This window comes from Phlebotomus papatasi, chromosome 2 (assembly GCF_024763615.1).
Source record: "Phlebotomus papatasi isolate M1 chromosome 2, Ppap_2.1, whole genome shotgun sequence".
Taxonomy (NCBI): domain Eukaryota; kingdom Metazoa; phylum Arthropoda; class Insecta; order Diptera; family Psychodidae; genus Phlebotomus; species Phlebotomus papatasi.
Genome location: NC_077223.1, coordinates 64854884 through 64878091, shown reverse-complemented (window position 1 = coordinate 64878091; position 23208 = coordinate 64854884). Strand labels below are relative to the sequence as shown.

The 23208-nt window shown below is 35.0% G+C and overlaps 1 protein-coding gene across 1 annotated transcript; it reads left to right on the top strand.

The window, feature by feature from the left end:
- Positions 1-20746: 20746 nt before the first annotated feature.
- On the top strand, positions 20747-22947 carry LOC129802019 (uncharacterized). The gene has a single exon (XM_055847550.1). It carries the CDS (start codon positions 20983-20985, stop codon positions 22216-22218), a length of 1236 nt encoding a protein of 411 aa, XP_055703525.1. The 5' UTR covers positions 20747-20982; the 3' UTR covers positions 22219-22947.
- Positions 22948-23208: the final 261 nt, after the last annotated feature.

Below are 23208 nucleotides of genomic sequence, written 5' to 3'. Positions count from 1 at the left end.
CTCCTGATGAATTAGATAAAGCTTTAAGTTCGGTTAAAGGTAAATCCACTGGTCTGGACAATGTTTCGTATAACATGATTAAAAAAGCTCCAGAACATATTAAAAGTTATCTATTAAGAATCTACAATAAAATTTTTTCAGAAAGAGTCTTCCCAGAAGAATGGAAGAGAGCTCTGATTATTCCAATTCCAAAACCCAAGAAAGATGCCTCTGATCCAACGAATTACCGTCCGATATCATTACTTAGTTGCATTGGAAAGGTTTTAGAAAAAATGATAGCAAATAGAATATCATGGTGGCTTGAAAAAGAGCAACTACTTTCACGATATCAATCCGGATTCCGTCAGTCTAGGTCCACATTAGACAATCTTACTTGTCTTCAAGATTTCGTAGCTGAAAAAATTAATAACGAGGAACATGTCTTTGCCGTAAGTTTTGACTTGGAAAAAGCATATGAGAGGCTATGGAAGATCATCATAATTAAGCAACTTAGGGACTGGGGATTTAGGGGTAATATGCTTCATTATATAGAAAATTTCTTGGATAATAGACAATTCACTGTAATGGTAGGAAATTGTCAATCATCATGGAGAGAACAAATAAATGGTACACCAACTGGAAGTGTTTTATCAGTGACACTTTTCCTTACTGCCATTAATGGGATCTCTAATGCTCTATCTGAAAATAATGTTAAACATTTCATTTACGCAGATGATATTGTGATTTATGGATCATCCAAAACCTCTCAAGATCTTCAAAGCCATATCCAAAATGGTATTTCGACACTCGAAAATTGGGCATTTGAACATGGTTTATCTTTCTCTCCATCTAAGACCAAGTGGATTCACTTTTGCCGAAAGCGGAACTGTCAGGATCCCGAATTAAAATTAAATAATAGAGTAATTGAATCAGTACAAACTTTAAAAATTTTAGGTATAACATTTGACAAAAAACTTAATTTCAAAAGACAAATAGAAGACCTCAGAACAAATTGTCAAAATCGTTTAAAAATTATCAAGGCTTTATCATCAGTTAAATGGGGAGCAAATAGAACCCAGTTACTAAAAATTCATAGGGCTTTAATAGGCGGAAAACTAGATTATGCGGCACAAGTTTATGGAACAGCGTCAGATCAGTCCCTAAATAGACTTAATGGAGTTTATAACACAGGAGTTCGGTTAGCAACCGGAGCTTTTAAATCCACTCCCATTGCTAGTGTGTTGGCCGAAGGGGGTTTTCCTTCACTCAATTATAGGAGAAAATTTTTGTTAATGTCTTATTTAGAGAAAGTAAAATCATTACCTAGTCACATGTTACATGAAAAAATATTAAATTTTCGTCCTAGTAATAAAGAAAGAAGAGTAAAATCATGGATAGAAATTGCCAATAAAGCTTTTAGAGAAAATAGTATCCCTAATTATAAAATTATTAAAATGTCCACTTCAAGTAATCCCCCTTGGTGTTTTAAGTATTCAAATATAAATTTAGCAATCAAAATTTTTTGGGTAAGTGGGGCTGGTACTGCTCGAACTATAGACAAATTTGATGAGTATTGTAGGATTCATTCTAATTGGAATATTATTTATACTTCGTCTTGCAGGAATAAACAAATTAGTAGGATCGCATATTGGTCAGCAGATTTAGATATTTCATTTAAGAAAAATATAGCTAGGCATACACACAATGTCAATGCCGATCTTATTGCAATTATGGAAGCCTGCTACTGCTATGTCCTAGAAGGAAATCCAATCTTGATAGCTACCAGTTCTCTTTTGGGTGTAGAAGAATTAATGAATCCAAAAAGTAAAAATTATTTTGTCTTGAAGATCCATGACCTCATATGCTTCTCTCAGGGTCGAATAAAAGTAGTTTGGGTATGCGAAGAGACTCTAGGTATAAAGGAAGTTAAGGCAATCGTGAAGGAGGTTTCTGAAAGTTGCATTAGAAGAAGTAATTCATTAGTTTATGCAGACATGAAAACAACAATGAAAAGTATTTTAAAGCAAAATAGACGCAAGGACTGGAAGGACGTTGACATGACTAATAAACTGAGACGAATCTTTGAAGACCCAGACAAAATAATATTCCCTGACATGAATCGCAAAAATAGTTGCATTATAACGAGACTCCGAACTGGACATACGAACGCAACGCATTCCTACTTGATGGACAGAACTGACCCTCCCACTTGTTCCATTTGTAACGTTCCACTATCAGTAGAGCACATCCTAGTCAATTGTCCTGAATACTCCCATCTCCGAGACAGAATAGGCATCACCAATGTCGAACTGAAAAAGCTGCTTGGTAATAATTTGGATAACTTAGTTAAAGTAGCTCTTTTTATAAGAGCAACTAATTTAACAATTTAAGTTTCTGTTTTTTTTCCTCTTCTCTTTTTCAAGGTAGCAAAGACACCAAAAGCAATTAAGATAGTTTAAAATTTATAAAGTATTTTTTTTTTTGAATTTCTTTAATTTCTAAATAATGTATTCATTTTTTTTCTTCATTTTTGTAATCGATTCATTAGACAGGTATAGATAGAAAATTGTAAGAATTGTAGCCCTCTATATGTACCTGATTTTTTTACATGTATATGGCTTTTTGCCGATACATAATAAATAATAATAATAATAACTATTGTCCTACTTAAGGTGTATAAGTTTTAAATGTATAAATTATTTATTTAGGTTTTACGGCGTTATCACACTTGCACATTAAAATTTTAATGTGATTCACATTATTTGTCGCTTGTGAGCGTCCAAATATATGTTATTTGTGTCTTTGAGTCACTTAATATTTGGGGTTTTTCTATTTATTGATAAAGAAGTGGACTTGGCCTGCAAAAATAAGTTTAAATTTACCTAAAGCATAAATATTTTTCACATTAAAAAATTAAAGAGAAAATCGCATTAATTTTTCGCATTAATGCTATAAATCAATTTATATCAAATTTTGCCAGCCAAGTCTACCTTTTTATCAACAAATAGATCAAATTTTGAATATAAAATGATTCAAACACACAAATTACACATTTGGACTCTCACCAGAGACAATTAATGTGAATCATATTAAAATTTTAATGTGCAAGTGTGATAACACAGTTAGATGTGTTATTGCATAAGTATATTGAAGTGTGTAATCTCTTTTGATCCAATCCCATAATTTGGGAAATATTTTATAAGATTATTTTCAGTGTTATACAATTAGAGACTGAAAATTCAGTGAAACTATTTTTAAATTATTTTTCCAATTAGATATTCTTCCGCAGAAGCAACGAAAAATAAATCCCTTGAAAAAGTTTAAAGCGGAGACTTTTTGCTAAGTAGAAAAGTTAAACACTGACAGTCTGACGAGTGCGAAATAATGAGTTTCTGATGAACGAAGCAGAAAACTTCCATAAATTCTCATCACGTCTTGTGTGAAGTAGACCGAATTGGGAAATGTCGGAGAAGGAAGAGTGGTTTGTCCTCTGCCCAGTCTGAAAGATGTGATTTTCACATGTTTATGGAATTTATTTACCCTTCTTGCACCCACTCCGGCAGAGGATCTATGGTCCAAATTTAATTCCATGACAATCTGAACCCTCCTCGTTTCCAAGAAGTTGCTTGAGTGATAAGCCGATAGCATTTGAGGGACATCTTGGGTCGTTTTTAGCCACTTCACAGTAATCAATTTCACGGGAATTGCCCACCCCATGGCCGTGTGTCCAGTGAGGAAAAGCTGGTCCAATGGAAAATCATTTGAGAAGATTTTCCAGTATACATAGAAAAATCCCCTAATTGCTCCCCTCAAATCTCATACATCATCATCCCCCGGAGTTTTTGTCAGCGATATGATAACATTGTGGAGGAATATCCCGAGAACAATTCCCAATGATTAAATATCCCCCGGATCTTCATCCCATTCTAATTCACTTTATTCCACACTCCGGCATCATTTGTGTTAAATACATTTTTGGCGGGGAGATTATTAACAAGAGTGTTCACAATTTTCACCCCTGTCTTTGGCCTCTGGATGACAAAAGTACACCCTTTTTGTCCCCGTTCCCATCCCTCACACCAAGTCGAAGAGGGATGTTCTCGGTGAGGGACACATTATTAATATTTTAATCTGTTCTTTCACCTTATCTCTGACTTCATTCGTTCCACAAAGCACTGAATTTATGTTTTGATATTAATGACGGACAGATAAGAGATCACGCTTAAAACCACAGCAAATTGGGAGGGGCCTAGAAATCGATGAAGAAGTTTGAGACTTGAACAGAGAGCAGATGATGTGAATTGCTGATCAAAAGCAGAGGTTTATCACACAATGAATAAATAAATTGTCGTTGTATTTTGTGTATAAATTAATAAAATTAATCTATACGGTTGCAGTGCTGCTATTTAAAAATCAAAGGCGCATCGCGATTATTTACGAGCTTTTACGATTGTTGATTTTTTTTAATCTGAATTTTCAGATTTTCATGAATAGATAACATATTCTTTCTTTTTTTGACGAATATGACAGTTTATAATTAAAATCAATAAGCAAAATGACAATTTGTTTTGACAAAGATTCAAAAAAGTGTACCGTTTTGGAATTTTTTAAGGATATGTATCAGAAAATTTTGATGAAAGATGCTAAAGTGAATATCATTAACAAGATATTTTACAGAACGAGTACACTCAGTCCCGGCATTATGCACTTCGGGATTATGCACCTGACAGAATTATGCACACACAATTATGTAAGTTTGCCTACCATTGGGAGTCAATTTATGAAATCATATTTGAAACACGCCTGAATGTATACTATTTTGTGACGCGGAAAATTTGAAGACACTGCTTATTTTTCAGAATAAAACTTAATTTTTTTTTATTAAGGTAAAATTTTTAAATATTCTTACCATTTATTGAAGAACTCTGGCCAAAAAGTACTATTTCTTAATCGATTTCTATTAAACAGTTGAATGCTTTTGTTTGAACTACTTTTACTCCGCGCGAAATTCGTTCTACGGCAGATTTATTCAAAAAAAATCCCCTGCGGGTAGGCAAATTTTCTCGATGCATAATGCCATCTCGCGCGTTTTTTCCGGTCCCAAAAATGTGCATAATCCCGGGACTGAGTGTATTAATTTTGATTTTGGAATTCGGTTAAAAATTGAACATATTGAAATTTGGGAAATTTTGACATGAAATAATAAAAATTTTGGCAGTTTGACAGTTGTCACAAAATGACTGGAAATTTCGGTATAGTTTTGACAATAAGGAAAAGTGCTAATGCTTAGAACGGTCCCAAGCTTCATATTGACTAAATTTTTCCTATGTTCTTTTAATGAATGTGTCTAATCGCACCCATATTAGGTGAGATTCTTAACAATCTCACCTACTATAATCCTAACAAAATTTCATGTCGTCCGATCGACCTCAAACTTGGCCAAAATGTGTTTCGCCACTTCCTGATCACGAATATATATGTGGCTATTTTACGTTACCGGCCGGCCGGCCGGCCGGCCGCTCTTTGGAGCTTAATAGCTCCTAAACTAAAAAAGATATCGACTTGCGGTTTTCGGCAAAGGTTATATATCGGGTGAAAATTGCAACTTGGTGCATTGACCCCCCACCCCTCCTTCCGCCATTTTGAAGACCCCCCTTTTTTTGTTTTCTCAATAGCTCCACCCCTATGGCATCGAGCGGGCTCAAATTTTAGTATGTTATAGCTGGGCCTTAGAGCTTACCATCAATACCAAACTTAAGGTCCCCCGACCCCCCTGACCCGAGCTATAAGGGTCCAAAAAATTTTTTTAAAATGGCCATAACTTCGGTTCTAATTCTCAGAATTTAAAAAGTGAGGGCCTTTTGGAAAGCTCTCGTGAAATGCCACTTCCCCTTCTAACATCGCAAGTTCATAAAACCACCGCTAGGGGCGCTATTATTAAAAAGAAAATTTTTAAATCTTAAAAGTTAAATAACTCAAAAATTCCATTGTGCATCGGGCTGAAATTTTAGTATGTTGTAGCCGTTGATTATACCTATCAAACAAAAAAAACCTTAAGTCGATCCATAACCCCTGACCCGAGCTATAAGGGGTCAAAGTTCGAACATTGACCACCCTCTATCTCCGGTTCTAATTAACATAGCGACCTAAATTTTACCTTTTTGGTTTCGTATCGATGAGCACTTTCAGATGGAAGTTCAAAAAGTCACCATAGGTGGCGCTGTGATAGCGTCAAAATTCATCGAAATTCAAAGTCACTTTTCTCAAAAACGGCATTGTGCAAGTTAATGAAATTTTAGTATGTTGTAGTCCAGTCTAGGACGTTTCCAAAATGGTGCGTATGCGCGCTGTGGTTTCAATAGAACCGGAGATATGAGGGGTCAAAGTTCACAAAATTCAAAAAATCATATCTCCGGTTCTATGTGACCGATTTTGATGAATGAGGGCTTAAACGAAAGATCTCACCAAATGCTACAACTTTCTAGAATATTTGAACTTCGTGGGACCAACACCAGGGGCGCCACAGTCGAAAAACCAATTTCAATATCACATAACCTCAATTATCTCGACTGTCGCTTAACCGATTTTGATGATTACTTCAACATAATTGTAGAGCACATTTGTCTCTATATTTCGTCCATACATCATTTTCCGCTCAGACTACGCTATCACTCCGATTTTGCCGTTTAAGTGTGAAAAAATTGATTTTTCCAATAATAACGCTTTGAAATCACTCAGATGCCAATTTGACTGCCTTACTCCACCAAGACACTTAAAATAGGGGTTTAAATGGAAAGTCCCACAAAATACAACAATTCTTTGATATAGTTGAAGTTCAACAAATGACTACTTGGGGCACTCTGGATGAAAAAACGAGTTAAGAAACAAAAAACCTCGCTTATCTTGGCTTCTGAGTAATAGATGAGATCATGTTCTATAGGAAAATTATAGAGTACATTCTGGTCTACATTTCACCCATATATCACTTTTGTGCCAGTTCATCCCAATCCTTGATATTTTGGTTTAAATACAAAATTTGTATAATTTCACGAATTTGATTCAAGATAACTGAATGGCGTCTCCCAACTTCAGCTCCAAATCGAATTTGCATGCACTCCGAGTTAGCTCACGTTAAGAATCTCACCTACATAAGCCGGTTAGGATTATCTGTCCCTTTTAAAAACTAGGGGAAAGTATCGTGTTAAAATATATTGCAAATTCACATTTTTCAGAAACATAGGAAAAATTTAGTCATTATTGTAGAGCGTATGGCCTTTTCGACACCTGGCAACCCAGTCGAAGGCCATGACCCATCAATCCTAATCCTTTATTCCTTTGACACTCCCAACTTCTACCATCCTTATGGGTTCTAAAAGGTTGCTTTGGGTCTCTTATTATTAGGTAACTGTCTTCAGTGAGTGAGCATCAGTTGTCGTGGACGGTTCACTCTCATAAAGTGAAAAACCTTCAGTTCTCCAATTTCCCTCTAAGTTTGTAATTTTTATTTAGGTGAGCTGCATCTGGACTTACATTATGCAGCTTGGGGTTGTGCAAAGGATGGAAACTTTATCCTATGTTTTTTAATATAACAAAAAAGTAACCTGCAATTTTATTTAATTCTGAAACGTGTAGAGTATGTTGAGGATGTCAGTCATGACTTTTGGCTTATATACGATAATTCCCTTGAACAACTCGCTTAAACGGTTTCTCAAGGTCAAAGTTTGAACGGATCCTATTGCTATCATATTGCTCAATGAAATGTAGGCATGTTTGGGCTCGTTAGAAAGTTCTTGGAATTACTGACAAGTCTAAATTGGTTTCAATCGGTCGTCAACCGATTGTTAAATATCGGTAATTTACTTAAATTTAAAATTCAATTGCGTTAGTCCTAAGCTTTAATAAGCCCTTTTAAAAATTATCAATAATAATTAATATTGAATTTTGCGTAAATTTCAAATTGATCTTTGAAATTGCGAGGAAAACCTCAAATTCATGAGCAAGTATATTTAATAAAAATTTCTTCTTTCAAATTATATTTGTGCGATAGTTTTTTCTGACATATCATCAAAGTCATGAGTTCGAATATTTAGGAAAGTTGGAACGCTTTGATACTTTTTTTAACATCCATTCCACTTATAAATTTGGAATGTAGAGAAACGTGTGGTATTTCTGGACGAAGGTACTTTTCGGGACATAATATGGGTATTTTGGAACACATCAAAAATCCTATAAATATTTGTTTTCTAATTATTTTTTAGTTCTATATGAAATATTAAGCTCTTTACGTATCAGATAAACATAAAACTTCTGAAATTTTATTTAATTTAAAGCGTTAAATACGCGTGAATTGTAAGTGGCACATTTCACTTTTTACAAGACCTTCAGTGTGATCAATTTTGCAGATGTCAACACAAACAGTGCCTAGTTTTTTTCAATTTAAGTCACTAAAGTGAAATTTAAACAAATTTTTTATGAAAGAGTAAAGTTTAGAACTTCTACTTAAAGGTAAATAATCCGGCTCGGTGAAATTTATTTGCATAATAGCGACTTTTGTCTGTCCCGAAATATACCACTTTTACTTCTTTACATTTTTTGCTATTTTGTATAAAAAAATATGCATTTTTCCACATTTTTCGATAAGAATCTTATTCTGGATCGTATAAGGAACATAAATATCTGTATCAACAAAGAATAAAATTATATGAGAAGTCGTTAAGCTGTTTGAAACTTGAAAGTGCTAAAAAGTGTTCCGAAATACTACACGTTACCCTATAGAACGCATTACAATCAGTTCTTGTCCATATATTCCACGCCTGCGGAAACCACAAAATTTCATGAAGTAAAAAGTGTCTTATCGAACAATTTTCTTCAATAGCTTCTCTTCAGCAAAATTTTGTACCAAGGGAAGAATGGGCAATTCCATATATTTCCCAAGTCTTTTCCTTGAAAATTGCGAATGGGTTGAAATCGAAACTCTACGGTTTATTCGACTGTGACAAAACAGATAAGACGAACGAATGGTATAATGTGAAATTTTAAAACTAAAACTTGCTTCATAAATCAACATTTTGTGATTCAGTGGGATTAAGAGTAAAGTGAGAATTCAATTGATTGCATTTGGGATGAAAAGTAATTCTGGGAAAGATTGCGGGAAACTGAAGACAGAAGATTTGCGGGAAGAGGGCCTCTGGAGGATGATGCCTGTGGGGTGCATCGTCAGTATGATGAATAAAATCGTAATGAGTTCAGCCAACTACCATATTGCACTCTCTTCGCATACGAATTTAACATATGCACTAGTGGTCGCTACGGGGTATTTAATTCCCCATTGAGAACATGAAAGGCACCCCTTGGGCTGGAATGGTGGTGAAATTCACAATTGCTCTACTTTGCAATTTGGTTGTTCCCTTCGAACAGGGCTCACACGCATCATCCGGCAATTATTTTTGCCAAAAAGATGTATAAGATTTCTGAGAAAAATCCTGGTACTATGAACATTGAAAATGCTAGATTCACCCTGTTTCATAGATGCAACAAATACTTCAGTGAGATATTTACTTTGAGGGTTTTCCTGCACCCTCCAAATTTCAGGAATCTCTCTCCCTCTCTTGCACAATCCATAAATGGTTTAAGTTAACCCAACACCTGTTCCATGTACAACAAAATACTCACAAATATTTTCCACTGGCTGGTGGAAACAGAACATAGGGGAGAGTCCTTGAGATTCTCAAATATAGGGCTTGAAGATGTCGGAAATATTAGTGGAGATGTTTCCCAGACTTACTGCAACATCATAACCTTAAAAACTCAGTTAATAACGGAAGTGATCGCCTCGAAAATTTCAAGTTGGATTTCAAGATGTAGGATAATGATACTCTTCTGAAAATGTAGGAAAATTTTCCGTAAATATGAGCAAGAATTGTACAGAAGTCATTTGGAAAAGTGACTTGTGGAAAAGTGATCTTGAAACATTTCATAATATTTCCAGTAAAATTTAATCCTCAATCTCTTACTTGTACTTCAGAATCTCGTTGATGTTCGAAAGTCTTTGAGCACTATAGGCTTATCCATCCCTAATTTTTTAATCGATTCTACCCGAAGGATGAAATTAGACTTACTAGAAGTGGGAGGAAATTGAGTTGCATAGAATTCATGGTATTTTTTCGTAGCATATGGCAAGAAAGCACTAGCTAGATTTGATGAGGTCCACCCACATCTTCTCTCCCTTATTGAAACTATCCAGGGATTAATTGGTATAAAAATTTGTATATTTTAGGTCTATTCTACAAAAGGCCTATTGTTGGGTGTCTTCTTGGTCATCATTGGTATTGGTTTTCACCTCAATACAACTACTTTTGTCATCATCGTGTTTGAAGTTCAGTACGATACTGTTAAATTTCGGTAAAAGCTTTAAATATCTTCGGTATCTCTTCATATCAACTATTCCATTTAGACAGCTGCGCATCTGAAATTTTCAAAATTTTTATAAATAGATTAACGGTTTTCCAAGTTGGAACATTACCTTTTTGAATGGACAATCAAAGGTCAAATTAAGAGCGTCATGAAGCATCTTAACGAGTTCATACTGAGGACCCTTCTTGTCAGGCGTTTTGCAGATATCCCATGGGGCCAGTTCGTAATTCTTAATCTTTACAACGACCTCAGCATCTTCGAAGGAATCTGCTTTTATACAGCCTCTAATCCTTGCCCTATACTCCTTGTCGATGACCATTGAGAAGCCCTTTTCGAACCGTATAATCGAATTCTCATCGCAATTGGCAAAAGTCACAGATATTTCTCTAACTTTCTCACTATGGATCACACTGAAGATCACAATGAGAATAAGCGATGTAATCGACCAATATGACACCATTTTCGACTTGAGACTGACACTGAATGTTTTCGGGTACCTTTTTATAGCCGAAAATGTTGATTTAATTGTTAAGCAATTAGTGGTGAAATGTAGAGAGTTGTAACAAATTTATTCATACAGCTGCGGGTTTTGTGTGGACATTGTGAAAATACTTTTGATCATAATTTTCACGCCATATCACTTTAATGACAGAGATGCAAATTTGGAACAGTTGGGCGGAGGTTTTTAGGTTAGTTCTAGCTCTGGATGATAACTATTATATTGAAGTAGGTTATTTTTGATGAAAGACAGTACTTTACCTAATATTTCAGGTTCAATATGATTGAGACATCACAAATAATGGAACAATTAAGTTAAAAATGTAATTGTTCCATCATAAGGGTAGAATCACATTGACCGTCAAATTCTTATCGTGCCGTCACCATCCGAACCTGTAGCAGCTTTTTCACGGAATTTTCAGAGATATTTGCAATTAATAAAGTAATCTTTTACATATTTCTAAATATTTTTAAAAATGATATAAGACGAATTAGTTCAACGGTGAGCGCAATTTTTGTCTTGGATAAAAGGCAAGTTTATTACATGCAAGTACAAAATGTTCTGACATATTTTCAATTTAATAAATACTTTAAATATATAATTCAGTTTAATAATTTTGCTTTTAATTAAATTTAAGTTAACTTTATTGAATTTCTGTACTAAATTAAAATATTTTATTTTCTCATTGTTTTTAAAATTAAAAATTTTCGTTGAAAAATTTAGTATATGCATTGCATGGCTTAAAATTTTTGGATTTTTTAAATATTTTTATTTAATTTTAATATTTAGGGAGTGCCTTTTGTATATTATTTTAATTGAACTGATCCAATTTTATTTTAAATAAATTATGTAAATTATTTTTTGTTTTGTTATTACAATTTGCTTTAAAATAGTGGATTTTTCAAAAATTATTTAATAGTATCTCATTTATTTACCGTTTCTATTACTTTGAACTGAAAGAAGAAACATAAATTTATGTCATATATTGGCTATTTGGGCTAAAAAAATAGTAGTTTTCTGGTTACTTTCAGAAGAGTGACAAAAAAGAAAAAAAAAATAAATTAATTCTTGGACAATCTATTTCAGTATCGTGCTATCTAAGTAAAAGGAATTTTCTGTACGACAATTTAGGGTAAAATGAGGTAATTTTGGAACCATTTACAATTTGGGACATTTTAGATTTTCTCACTGTTTTAGAGATTCAAAACGAAGAAATCTGTTTGTAAGCCTTAATGGGGATTCACTTAAACAATACTATAAAAAGGGAAATGGGGAACTGAAGGTTCCACCCATCTTTCAACTTCCTCGGAGTGAACTGTCCACGGCGACTGATGCTCACTCACTGAAGTCCAGGGACAGCTGACGGGATTGGTGGGTTTGGCCGCCGACTGGGCTAACAATTGTTAAATGGGCCATACGCTCTACATGTTAATTTTCTTCTTAAACGTTTTTTCTTCTATTTTGCGGTCTTTGTTTTCTCTTTGCTCATCTGAAACAGTGAGAAAATCTCAAGTGTCCCAAATTGTAAATGGTTCCAAATTACCTCATTTTACCCTATTCTAAAATAAAAATTCGGTGTCACGATTAGTACAGACATGTGCTAAAGTATTTTATATTTCAAATACAAGTCTATTTTTTTTTCTTTCCCTCATTCGCTTTAGTACAAACATGTACTAAATATTTTACATATTTAAATATGTACATATTTTTATTAATATTTAAATATTTTTATATTTAAAAGTTCTTTAATTGCACAGATCAATCTTTCACCCATTCATCCGTGAAAAGACAAATCATCCCCTAAGCCTCAACAAAAAACAGTAAATGTGGACAGATTTGTGGGGAAAGTGAGAAATCTAAGAAGAGAATCTTGTTTGCAATTTCACGCTATTTCTCTCCCTTGAAAGAGTGATTTGAGGAGGGTAGCTCATTCTTCCTGAAATAATTTAGAAAGACACCCGGAGTGCTACCAATCAATTGATAAATGGATACACGTGTCTCATGATCACTTTATTATTGAAGTTGAGAAATCAATCGATAAGGGAGGCTTTTGAGTAAAGCTGAAGTGAGTAAATATTTTGCATATGAGGACAAATCGTTCGATTCTGATAAGCCATCTCGAGGTCTGTCGCTTCATTGAACTCTGTGGTGAACCCTCTAATATCCCAGAGGGTTCATCCCTGAGGCTATTGCTGCTCTGATTCCCTCATTTGTGGCTTAACTCTCAAACCGCACTTCTTGTGCCGATCAATTTCTATTCATTGTTCATAGGCCATATGTTGGCTTGAAAATATTACCCTGCAGGTTACGCATTATCCAGCACCTCCATCGAAATCTTATTTGTGGGTCAAAATTTTGAACTTGTATCAGTTTTTTAGTTGCTGCTGCATTGCAACATGAGGTTTATGTTGCCTTTCCCCACACAATGTGAGTTCAATTGAACACCATTCCTTTTGCTTTTCTAACAAAATTATGTGGTACAAGTTTTCAGATACACAGATGTTCTAAAAAAAAATACCCCTATCAGGAAGAATGATTTTCGATTCTTTTTTTCCTATTGGAAAAATTGCTCTTGTTCTTCATCCCCAGAAATGGCTTAAATCTCACCAGCAAAATACTCTGCCAGACATTTACTCTTGAATTGACTCTGAGAGAGTTTCCATTCAGCAAGAGAGGCACAAGTATGTGGCATATTTCATGAATATGTTTTCATAAATAGCCTTCATGCACTTGGCAATATGTTCACTTGTACGGCATGTATCATTTATTTCACCCTTATATCAACGAGGGTTTCTCTAGTCACAATGGCTTTCACCCAAAATGGATTTTTAAATACATTACAATAAATCTTTTGTGATTTTTTTCCTGCACTTGCATTAATATGAAGAGAACCTTAGAGGTACATGATGTGCCCAGATGGAAAAAAACATAAATAAGGTAAAGTACCCTTACTCGACCGGGTTCCTCTATTCGACCGGTGGGTCAATTTTTGAATATTTGATGGTGAATTTCATCAATTTTCATGAATTTGTCACTGATTCGTATTATTTAAAGAATAATTGACCTATTAATGTCAGATCATACACAAAATATTATAGCAAATATAATTAAATTGAATAAATAAATCTACCGGTCGAATAGAGGAACCGGTCGAATAAAGGGTACTTTACCTTATACATTTGAAATTAATTAACCGTATATGCTGATGCAGTTCCATTAAATTTTAAAATGGTGTCAAAGGGGTTGAAGGAAAATGTGTTTTGAATTTGATCTGAATAGTGGGTTATACTATTTATAGATTTTCGCACGAATAGAATAATAGATCAATTAAAAATTTAGAACATGCATGTACTAAATAAAATCATGGCAAGAACTAGCTGTTTTTTGTAACGTATTATAAGGAAAGCTAAAGGTACCATTGAGAATGGGCCATAAGTGACAGGAAAGTTTATTAGATCCTGGACGGACAAGGATTTGAGATTGTATATAAACTCAGGCATCATTAAACCAGTTAGTTCATTCTCCCACCAACTCTTGCCTTGTTACTACTCGGATGCCACATCTTGTCACACGAGAGAATGAAGAATTAGGTAAAAGGACTTAATGTGTATTACAATAAGTAATGAACATATTTTTAGCATATTAATCTTCTCAAGTGCTTCTACATAATTAAAATTTCTTTGTATTGATTTTTGTCAGTCACGTCACGACTGTTAGGTGGCTTTAGAACGCGGCGAGAACTGGGGAAAATATCCGAGACAGGAACCAATACAGAGAAAAATTGATAATGCATAAGCACTTGAGAACAGTGAAGTACTAAAAAATTATATTCATTTATCATTGGAATAGCACGTTTATTAAGTTTGTTTTAGAACAGTCTTTTAGAAAATAATTCCGATCTTAGGTACTAATTTTAGTTACATAATTTTACAGTACAAAAAATTAAACTTGTAATTCTTAAGATAAATGTAAATGAAAGAAATTCCAGTACTAAATCGATAAGGGTTTCACAAAAGGTGTTATTAAGTGTTGTTTTTAGTACAAATCAAACGACATATGGAAGATTAATGAAAAAGGAATTAATGTAATGCTCATTTCTTTAGAATGTTTCGATATTTTTGTACTAAAAACTAAACTTGTTTAAAACTAATAAGTTTATTTTATATTTTTGTTTAATTTTGTATCTTTTTCCGGTGCAATCTATGTGGAATATACTTTAAAGATAACTAATTAGCGCTTTTTGGTGTTTGATCCTGGAATTTTTAGTACATGTTCGAAAAATTACTTAAGTATTGTAAAAACAGGAGTAGGATAAGGGCTCATAATTTGGTCCAGTCTGCTTATAAGCATCGATATTCCAAGTTTGCAGTGCGATATTTTCAATACTAATTGAATTCTTTTGTTACTCTCTTTTCAGAAGAGTTGTTTAGAAACTTGTCAAGCTATTTATCGTCTTATTTTTACTAAAATTAGTTTTAATACGTTTAAAAATGAATTAATATGTAGAGGTGAATTTGACTCTTATTTTGGACAACTTGGTTATTAATTTGGACAACTTGGCTGTAAATTTGGACAGCTAATCCACCTCAACAGGATGCCCAGTGTTCTTCATTTCATGAACCAATCTTACCAAGTCCTCTTCCTGTTCATGTAAGGGAAACGTAGAATGTCACAAGAATCCCGAAAACTTTTTCATTAAAGTGAGTTGACTTCGGTACTCCAAGTACGTGCGGATTAGCTCATTCCCTGACCTCTCCGGGAGCCTTTCAAGGCATTTCTCGCTACATCTCTTTCGTAGAGATGATGCTCCTTTGTTTCTCTAGGCATTTGTCCAACCTAGTCATCACAAAAGCTAAAACTTCACGAAATTTCGTGAGAAAAACACCTGTCCAAAATAAGGAGTATCAATTCACTGGTGAATGTCTTAAAAAAATTCCCATTTTCCACACGAAAAATCTAATTCACAAGGAAAATCCCACTTCAGATCAAATGTACAAAAAATCAACACTAACGTGAATCAACACAACGTTCAATGAATATTCTATAATATAACTTAAAAAAGCGAAGAAACATTGTTAGTCCTTCATCACAGCTAAATAAGACTGAAATAATCACGAAGTTCTGTCATACTTCTCGTAAGCAATTGCTCACACTGAATTTTGAACACAGCAATTTTAACTCAAATCATATTCAAAATTTAACGTATTTAGTGCTAAAATCTTCCAAAAAGAACAAATATTTGGATAGAATTCATTATTCATCAAATATTGGAATAAAAATCCATAATTTTAATCAATTTATTTTTAGTGTTCAATTTTATACTCAAAGTGTCCAAAATAAGAAACTGGACAAAATTATGAGCTTTTCCCCTAACACAAATTTAAGTCTAAATTTTCCAAAAAATCTTGCATGACATGAAGTCGGATAAGTTAAGCCTTATGGCTAAATCTCTGGTCCGAAGCCTGTATAAGACAAGCGCGAGGAGTGCATGCTTTGACCGTCAGAAGCTCTCCTAGAACTCTTACTGTTCCTTCTAACACGTCTACGTCCTCGCAATTCAACATTATCTAACATTTGCTACTCATCTCTACGACATTCCTCTAAAGTCATAAATCCTTTCCAACACAAAGAATGTTCTTAGGAGGAATCGGTACCGCTTTGAGAGACATCTATGATGTTAAATCAAATAGAAACGGGGAATTTAGCTGTTGGGAAGAAGTAAGTTTTGACACAAAAGATTAAATGTAAGCTCCATAAGGCGCCATCTCAATAATATATTCAGTGAATTATTCTACTCAAAATTTTCTATAGTTCCATTCCTATTTTCTCCTTTAGTTAGTATCCTTGAAATTTCTACCATGAGCAGATGCAGCTGAAAGTGTCGAGACCATCCTGGTTGAACCACCATTCTCCCCACAATATGCATCGTGTGAAATTAGAGATCTGTAGAAATGTGTTTTTCACCCCCAGAACATGCACCCACAGTCTACACCTCAGCCTCAGGGTGGCTTTATTTATGTGCACACGATTTGCATTCATAATCGCCTGTCGTCTTGTATATTGTCTCCCAACGAGGACTCCAGCACAACTTCTAATCCTCCTCAACTTGGAGTATCTTGCCAAGGCGAATTCATTGCAAGTTTCTCTATACCAAATGATAATACCATGTCTCATACTTTCGTCCAAGAAACCACCTCTCCCAAACTTCATGTTGAGACTTTTCCGACAATATCCTAAAGAAGTGGGTGGTGTGTCGGTATATGTGAAAATTTACGATGAGCTTTGGGAGCTTTCAAGCACATTTTGGCATTTTCAATTTCACGTTAACCATATTCCATGGTGAGATTTTCAATTTTAGATATGGTAAGATGGAAGAAAAAAGAGGGTAATTTCATGGTACTTTTTTATCACCCTAAACCACCCTTCCATTCTTCCTTGCCACACAGCAATACGTTTCAACACTTTTGGCTTCTTTTCCTGGCCTTGGCAATGTATGAGCATCTAACACTCTATTCTGACACGAAAATCTGTTTACCAAGTTTCTTTTTTGGGATATTGAATGAACGATATGGAATGGAATTTTCTCAGGAGATGTAGATTATTTTCATTCACATCTCTATTGGAGATTTCACTTCAAGCTAGAAAAATTGTCAGGGGAGAATTTCTTCTCGCAAAAGAAATTTGTTTAGAGAGTGTAAATCTGTAAATTATATTTGATGTTATCAAGATTGTTTTTAAAATTAAACACCTAAGGTTTTAGTGTAATATTGCCATAACAAATATAATTATTATAAGTCTTATATTCAAAATTAGCCCCTACAGGAATATCTAATGAATAAAATAATTAAAAACGCTTATTATTTGTTATATAGAATCTAAATACATCGCTTAGGCTTAAAAAAATTATTGGTTATCCAACAACCTAATAAAATTTTAAGTAGATTTAATTTTTAAAAATTTAAACTTATAGGGTAAAATGAGGTAATTTGGAACCATTTACAATTTAGGACATTTGAAATTTTCTCGTTGTTTTAGGTATGAAAAAGGAAGAAAAGCTCTTCCTTTACTTCTTAATCGTCTTTTTCTTCTATTTCGCGCTCTTTGTTTTCTCTTTGCTCATCTAAAACAGTGAGAAAATCTTAAGTGTCCCAAATTTTAAATGGTTCCAAATTACCTCATTTTACCCTATAGAGAATAATGGTGCTATTGTAATAAAAAATGATAAGGAGAAAAACATTTTTAAAACATGAGACTACTTTCATGCGCTTCTGGATAACTAACTATATACTGGCTCCTGTCACGACTGTTTTTCCCAGTTATCTTCGTGTACTAAAATCTCCAAAGTCGTTACATGAACCAAAGCAAAGAAAAGTATAATATTCAGAAGCATATGAAGGCAGTCTTGTACTAAAGCAGAGTTTTTCGCCTTTTCAATTTTCATTTGAATTGCACCATAATGTACCTAATTCATAAATAAAACTATTTACTCGCCCCCTTGAAGGTATATCCGAAAAAAAAATTATAATTGTGAAGTTTTAAATAAAATGACGTCACTTGTTTATATAACGCCTTCCGATTGGTCTGTTATTGGCCTAAAGCCGTCAAATGGTTAGAGATATCGACTGCTGAACTTCGGTAACCCGGACATTCCTTCATAACTTTTTTTTTAATTTATCTTAACATCCTTTCGTTATAAGGCTTGAATTGGAGACAGTCAAGCTGATACATTCCTATTTGTCATGTGAATCAACCATTACAATTAGGGGGAGGTGGGGCTACTTTGAGCTGTGGGGCTACATTATAATACGATTTTTTTCACATATTTCTAAAGGAAACTGGGTTTTAAGATGATGTAATTTGGGTAGACAAAACAGTTGTGGATCTAAATAAAATAATTGTAAGGCCTAGCTTCATTTAAAAATAGACGGAAAAATCGTATAACAATGTAGCCCCACAGCTCAAAATAGCCCCGCTTACCCCTACCATGTAATTAACCATTAATAAGCTTCATAGCGCAGTATAAAGGTTAATAAATGAATCATTTCGACGACTACACAGTTTTTTTAATGCATTAAAAACATTGTGTTTTGTGCTAAACAAAAAAAAGAGAATCGCTGCCAAAAGTTTTATATAGTGTAAGTGTGCCAAATTTCGGCATAGTTGTATGCAAGCGCCTGAGTCTCAAGTTTTAAATGTAATATCTTTAATAGAAATTGATCTTTTTTCATTCCTTCGACTTTAGGAGTGTTGCTTAGAACCTTGTAGACAGTTTATCGTCTTTACTTACTTTAAAATCGTTCTTAATACATCTTAAAATGAATAAAAATGTATACATAGCTTTGGTGCTCTATTTCGGCCACCTTTATTCTCATAGTTCCTTGCCCTTTGGGAATTCTTTCAATGTATTTTTCACGTCATCTCGTTTGTCAAAGCTACATTTTTTGTTATTCTTTTGCATTGTATAATCTCTAGAGTATGTAAAAACTAAAAAAAATCATGGAAATTCGAGGAACAAAAAAGGTGGCCGGAATTGCAAGCTGGCCGGAATTTGGCACACTTACCCTAATATTTCTGCTTTAAATTTAACAAAGAAAAAAATTACTCGCATTGTTTGAGAAAGCCTATCACGAATATAGAGCATCGAATTACTATCCGTTTGAAATAATTCTTATACTGAGGACTAAAAGACCAAAATAAATTAAAGATCTAAAAGCGCAATGGGTGAAGTTAGAGGAAACTGGAACTGAAAATCGTTTAATTTTTCTTATTTAAAGTAAAAGTTTATGTATTCTGGAGAGCCTATTTCTCAGTCGATTTGGGTAAATATGGATTTTTTGCAAGGTCTTGAAATTTGCTACCAAACTGTATTATTACTATGTTTTTTTTTTTATTTTCTAAAAAAAAAATAGTAGAAAATTAAAGAGTATCTCTACTCCCTATTTTCAATATTTCTTGCAAAAAGTATAAAAGTAGGTGAGATTATTAAGAATCTCACCTAATAACTCACTAAAGATATTCTTAAAAGATTTTTGTGAACATGAAGTGGATGGTTTTGTGAGATTATTGATCCTTTCGTGATTTTTCTAAATATATTTTTCTTTTAAATTTTTTTAATAAACATTTTAAGCACGCAACCACATATCAGATGCAGGAATGCTTTTTGAGCAATAACCATTGGTACCAATTACTCCAGTCGCTTCAGAGTTAAAGCAGAAAATTCTATCAATTAATTAATTATTAAAAATATAAAAAAACCCTCGAAATATATTTCTTATTTCTTTAAAAGAAAATATTTTTTATTAATAAATTTATCCACTGAATCTCATTCCTGTTAGTTGTACCGGTTGTACCCTTTTGGTTAGCTCAGATATATTTCCTAATAAATGCTCTTGTTACATGGTAGGTGGACAGAAAAATGCTCCCCTTTTAAAATGGAATATAAAATGCGTGATATTTACAATATTATTTGTGGGAAACAGATCCTCCACTTCAAAACATGGCATGGTTGGTGGTATATCGGAATATTATGCTTGGTGTTGCATATTTGTGCTGTCCCGTTGCTAGCACATCGAATATGTGGCCCCATACCCCCATCATACACCCCATATGGCCTCATCTTTCTCCCTCAAGCTGCGTTGTAGTCTCTGCGGCTCTAGTGCTGTCCCACTTGCTCGTTTCTATACCAACAACATGTTTTTCATGTAGCCAGCCAGACGCTTTTCCCGCCTCCCGGAATTTTCCACCCTTGCTCGACTGTCACTGGAAGGCTCCACCCACTGGCCGTATGGTCTCGGATGTATCTGGGTAGGAAAAATGGGAAAGTGCGCGCTGAGGGTTGTTCTCTCCGGAGGGGTGGACGCGAGAATATGCCAGTGGCAACTGGAAGCAGACGGGATGTAGAAATTTTCAAGAGCACCCTCTCTCGCTCACGCTGGAGTTTTTGGTGGGAAAAAGATGCTGGTGGAAACAGTATGTGATTGTTGAGGCTGTAGCAAGGACCTATCCGGTCTACATTCGTATCCCGGACATCGGATTGTGTGCACGTGACTTGTGTCTGGAGATAATCAAGTGTTAGAGATTCAGTGAAAAAGATGACCATGGACATTGCCAATCAAGTGAAGAGTACTGTGATGGGTGAGGAGCATCTAACAGTGCCTCAGACCAAAGCACCTGAATATTCACATGTGTCTAAAGTGATTCCCAATAAGCGTTCTTTCGATGTGGCTTTCCTCATGCTTCCTGATGAAAAGTTGAAGCAGAAGCAGCTGGACAAGCAAGCAAAGCTAGACAGTGTGACCGTTGAATATCCAGTACATCAAATCTCAGTGAAAAATGACCTTTTGCTGAGGCATCAACCACCACCGGAAAATTTTGATCAACGCAGTCGAGGTAGTTCTGAAGAGATAGACATTGTGTCCAATGGAGTCAACAACAACAACCATAGCCCTTCGGACCACTTAAGACACCTTCGGTACCATTCCCTTCCGATGGGAAGACTCCCACGTATCTACGATGACCCCACAATCCTCCCATCTCCGGAAAGGACCAATCTCTCAGATCTTGATGCTCATAGGAGTGCTTTTACCAAAGTGCCCCATCTCCGTGGGGATTCCCCGAACCCACCTCTGTCACCAGATCAACTCAGCTGCCCTTCAATCAGCCCTCCTGTGTCTGTGAGTCCACCTCGACCGTACCCACCGGCGGCCTTTCGTCCGTCGGACTATGCCTTCGTCAATGCATCTGGAGCTTTCCAGGCCCAGGCTCAGAGTCCCTCACCGAATAGCCCTACGAAAAATCTCAAGCAGCAATTTATGTATCGTCCAGGCCAAGATCTACCGCCTGGCTACCTTCCATCAGCTTCGTTCCCCTTCAACACGTCTTCACATCCTTTCATGCAACAGCAATCAGAGATTGCAGGTATCGTCCGGAATCCAGCGGCTGCAGCTATCCTATCTACCCTCATCCCACCAACTCTCGCCTCAACCTTCAGCTTAACCGCACAGAATGTCTGTGCCAAGTGCAACATCAGCTTCCGGATGACCAGTGATCTGGTTTATCATATGAGATCACATCATAAGAATGACATGACCGGTGACCCCATGAGGCGCAAGAGAGAGGAGAAACTCAAGTGTCCAGTCTGCAATGAAAGCTTTAGGGAGAGGCATCATCTCACGAGGCATATGACGGCTCATCAGGATAAGGAAAGTGATGATGCAGAAGTCACTCCAAATGGGGTTCAGGGGACCTCTGGTAGTTCTTTTGAGTTAACCCAGCTGCATCAGACTGCAGTGCATCCGGTCAGGAGGCAGCATCACAAGAGCCACTGAAAGTGGTGGCCCTAAATTCAACTGACAACGTTCCAGATGGTATACAGTTGGATTTGGGCGCCTAAACTGGCGATGGTTAATGCTCAGAGTGGTGATAGAAATTAGCAGATTGTTTCCAGGATTTTTTAAAATTTAAAAAAAAACATTTAAAAATAGAATGGGGTTTAGCTTGAGAATGGGTTTTTCAAAACCAGTTATAATCAGTATTTAATTGCAAATGTTAATTCTGGTCAGAATTTTTTTTTAAAAGTTTCAAATTAAATCGGACATTCAAGATTTTACATAACGATTGATGCTTAAGATATTCCAGTATTGTATTATCCTGGATTTCATTTAAGCATTTTTTTAATTCTTGGAGACAAAGAACACTGCTATCGATTTCTACATCAAGCAACGATAAAGTGAATTTGATTAAGATATAAAATTGTGATGTTAGATAGATACCGAAAGCTATATATTGTGCGGAGTTCTTCTGCAGAGATTGAACCCCTTATTAATCCAAACCGTTGAGAGCATGAAGCAGTGTAGTGGTAATTTTCTTTCTTGTGTATAAAGCAATAAAAAAAAACTGAATGTGTATATAATAGATGATAAATGGACTTCATAATAAAATAGAGATTTTGGAATTCATTAATCGCTAAACATTTTATGTGCAATGTTTCCCATCAAATATGAACAAAATGTAAAACATATACAAAATGGCAAATAAATTACTAAATGTCCCTCAAATGGTTTTCTCATATGATGGAGAATATTAACCCTTTTTAGGGTGTTAATGGAGTGGCATTTATGTTGGGAGACGATACCCTATTTTGCAGAGATATGGCGCAGGGGATAACCCAGGAAATAAACATAAAAATCATCTACTAAACGATTGGGGATGGTGTTTTTGTTGCCTCCCTAATGACGAATCCAGCCATTGTTTTGCAACCACCCGAATGAACGTATAGGGCTCCCCTTGAATGATACTTTGCAGGGGACATCCCTTGA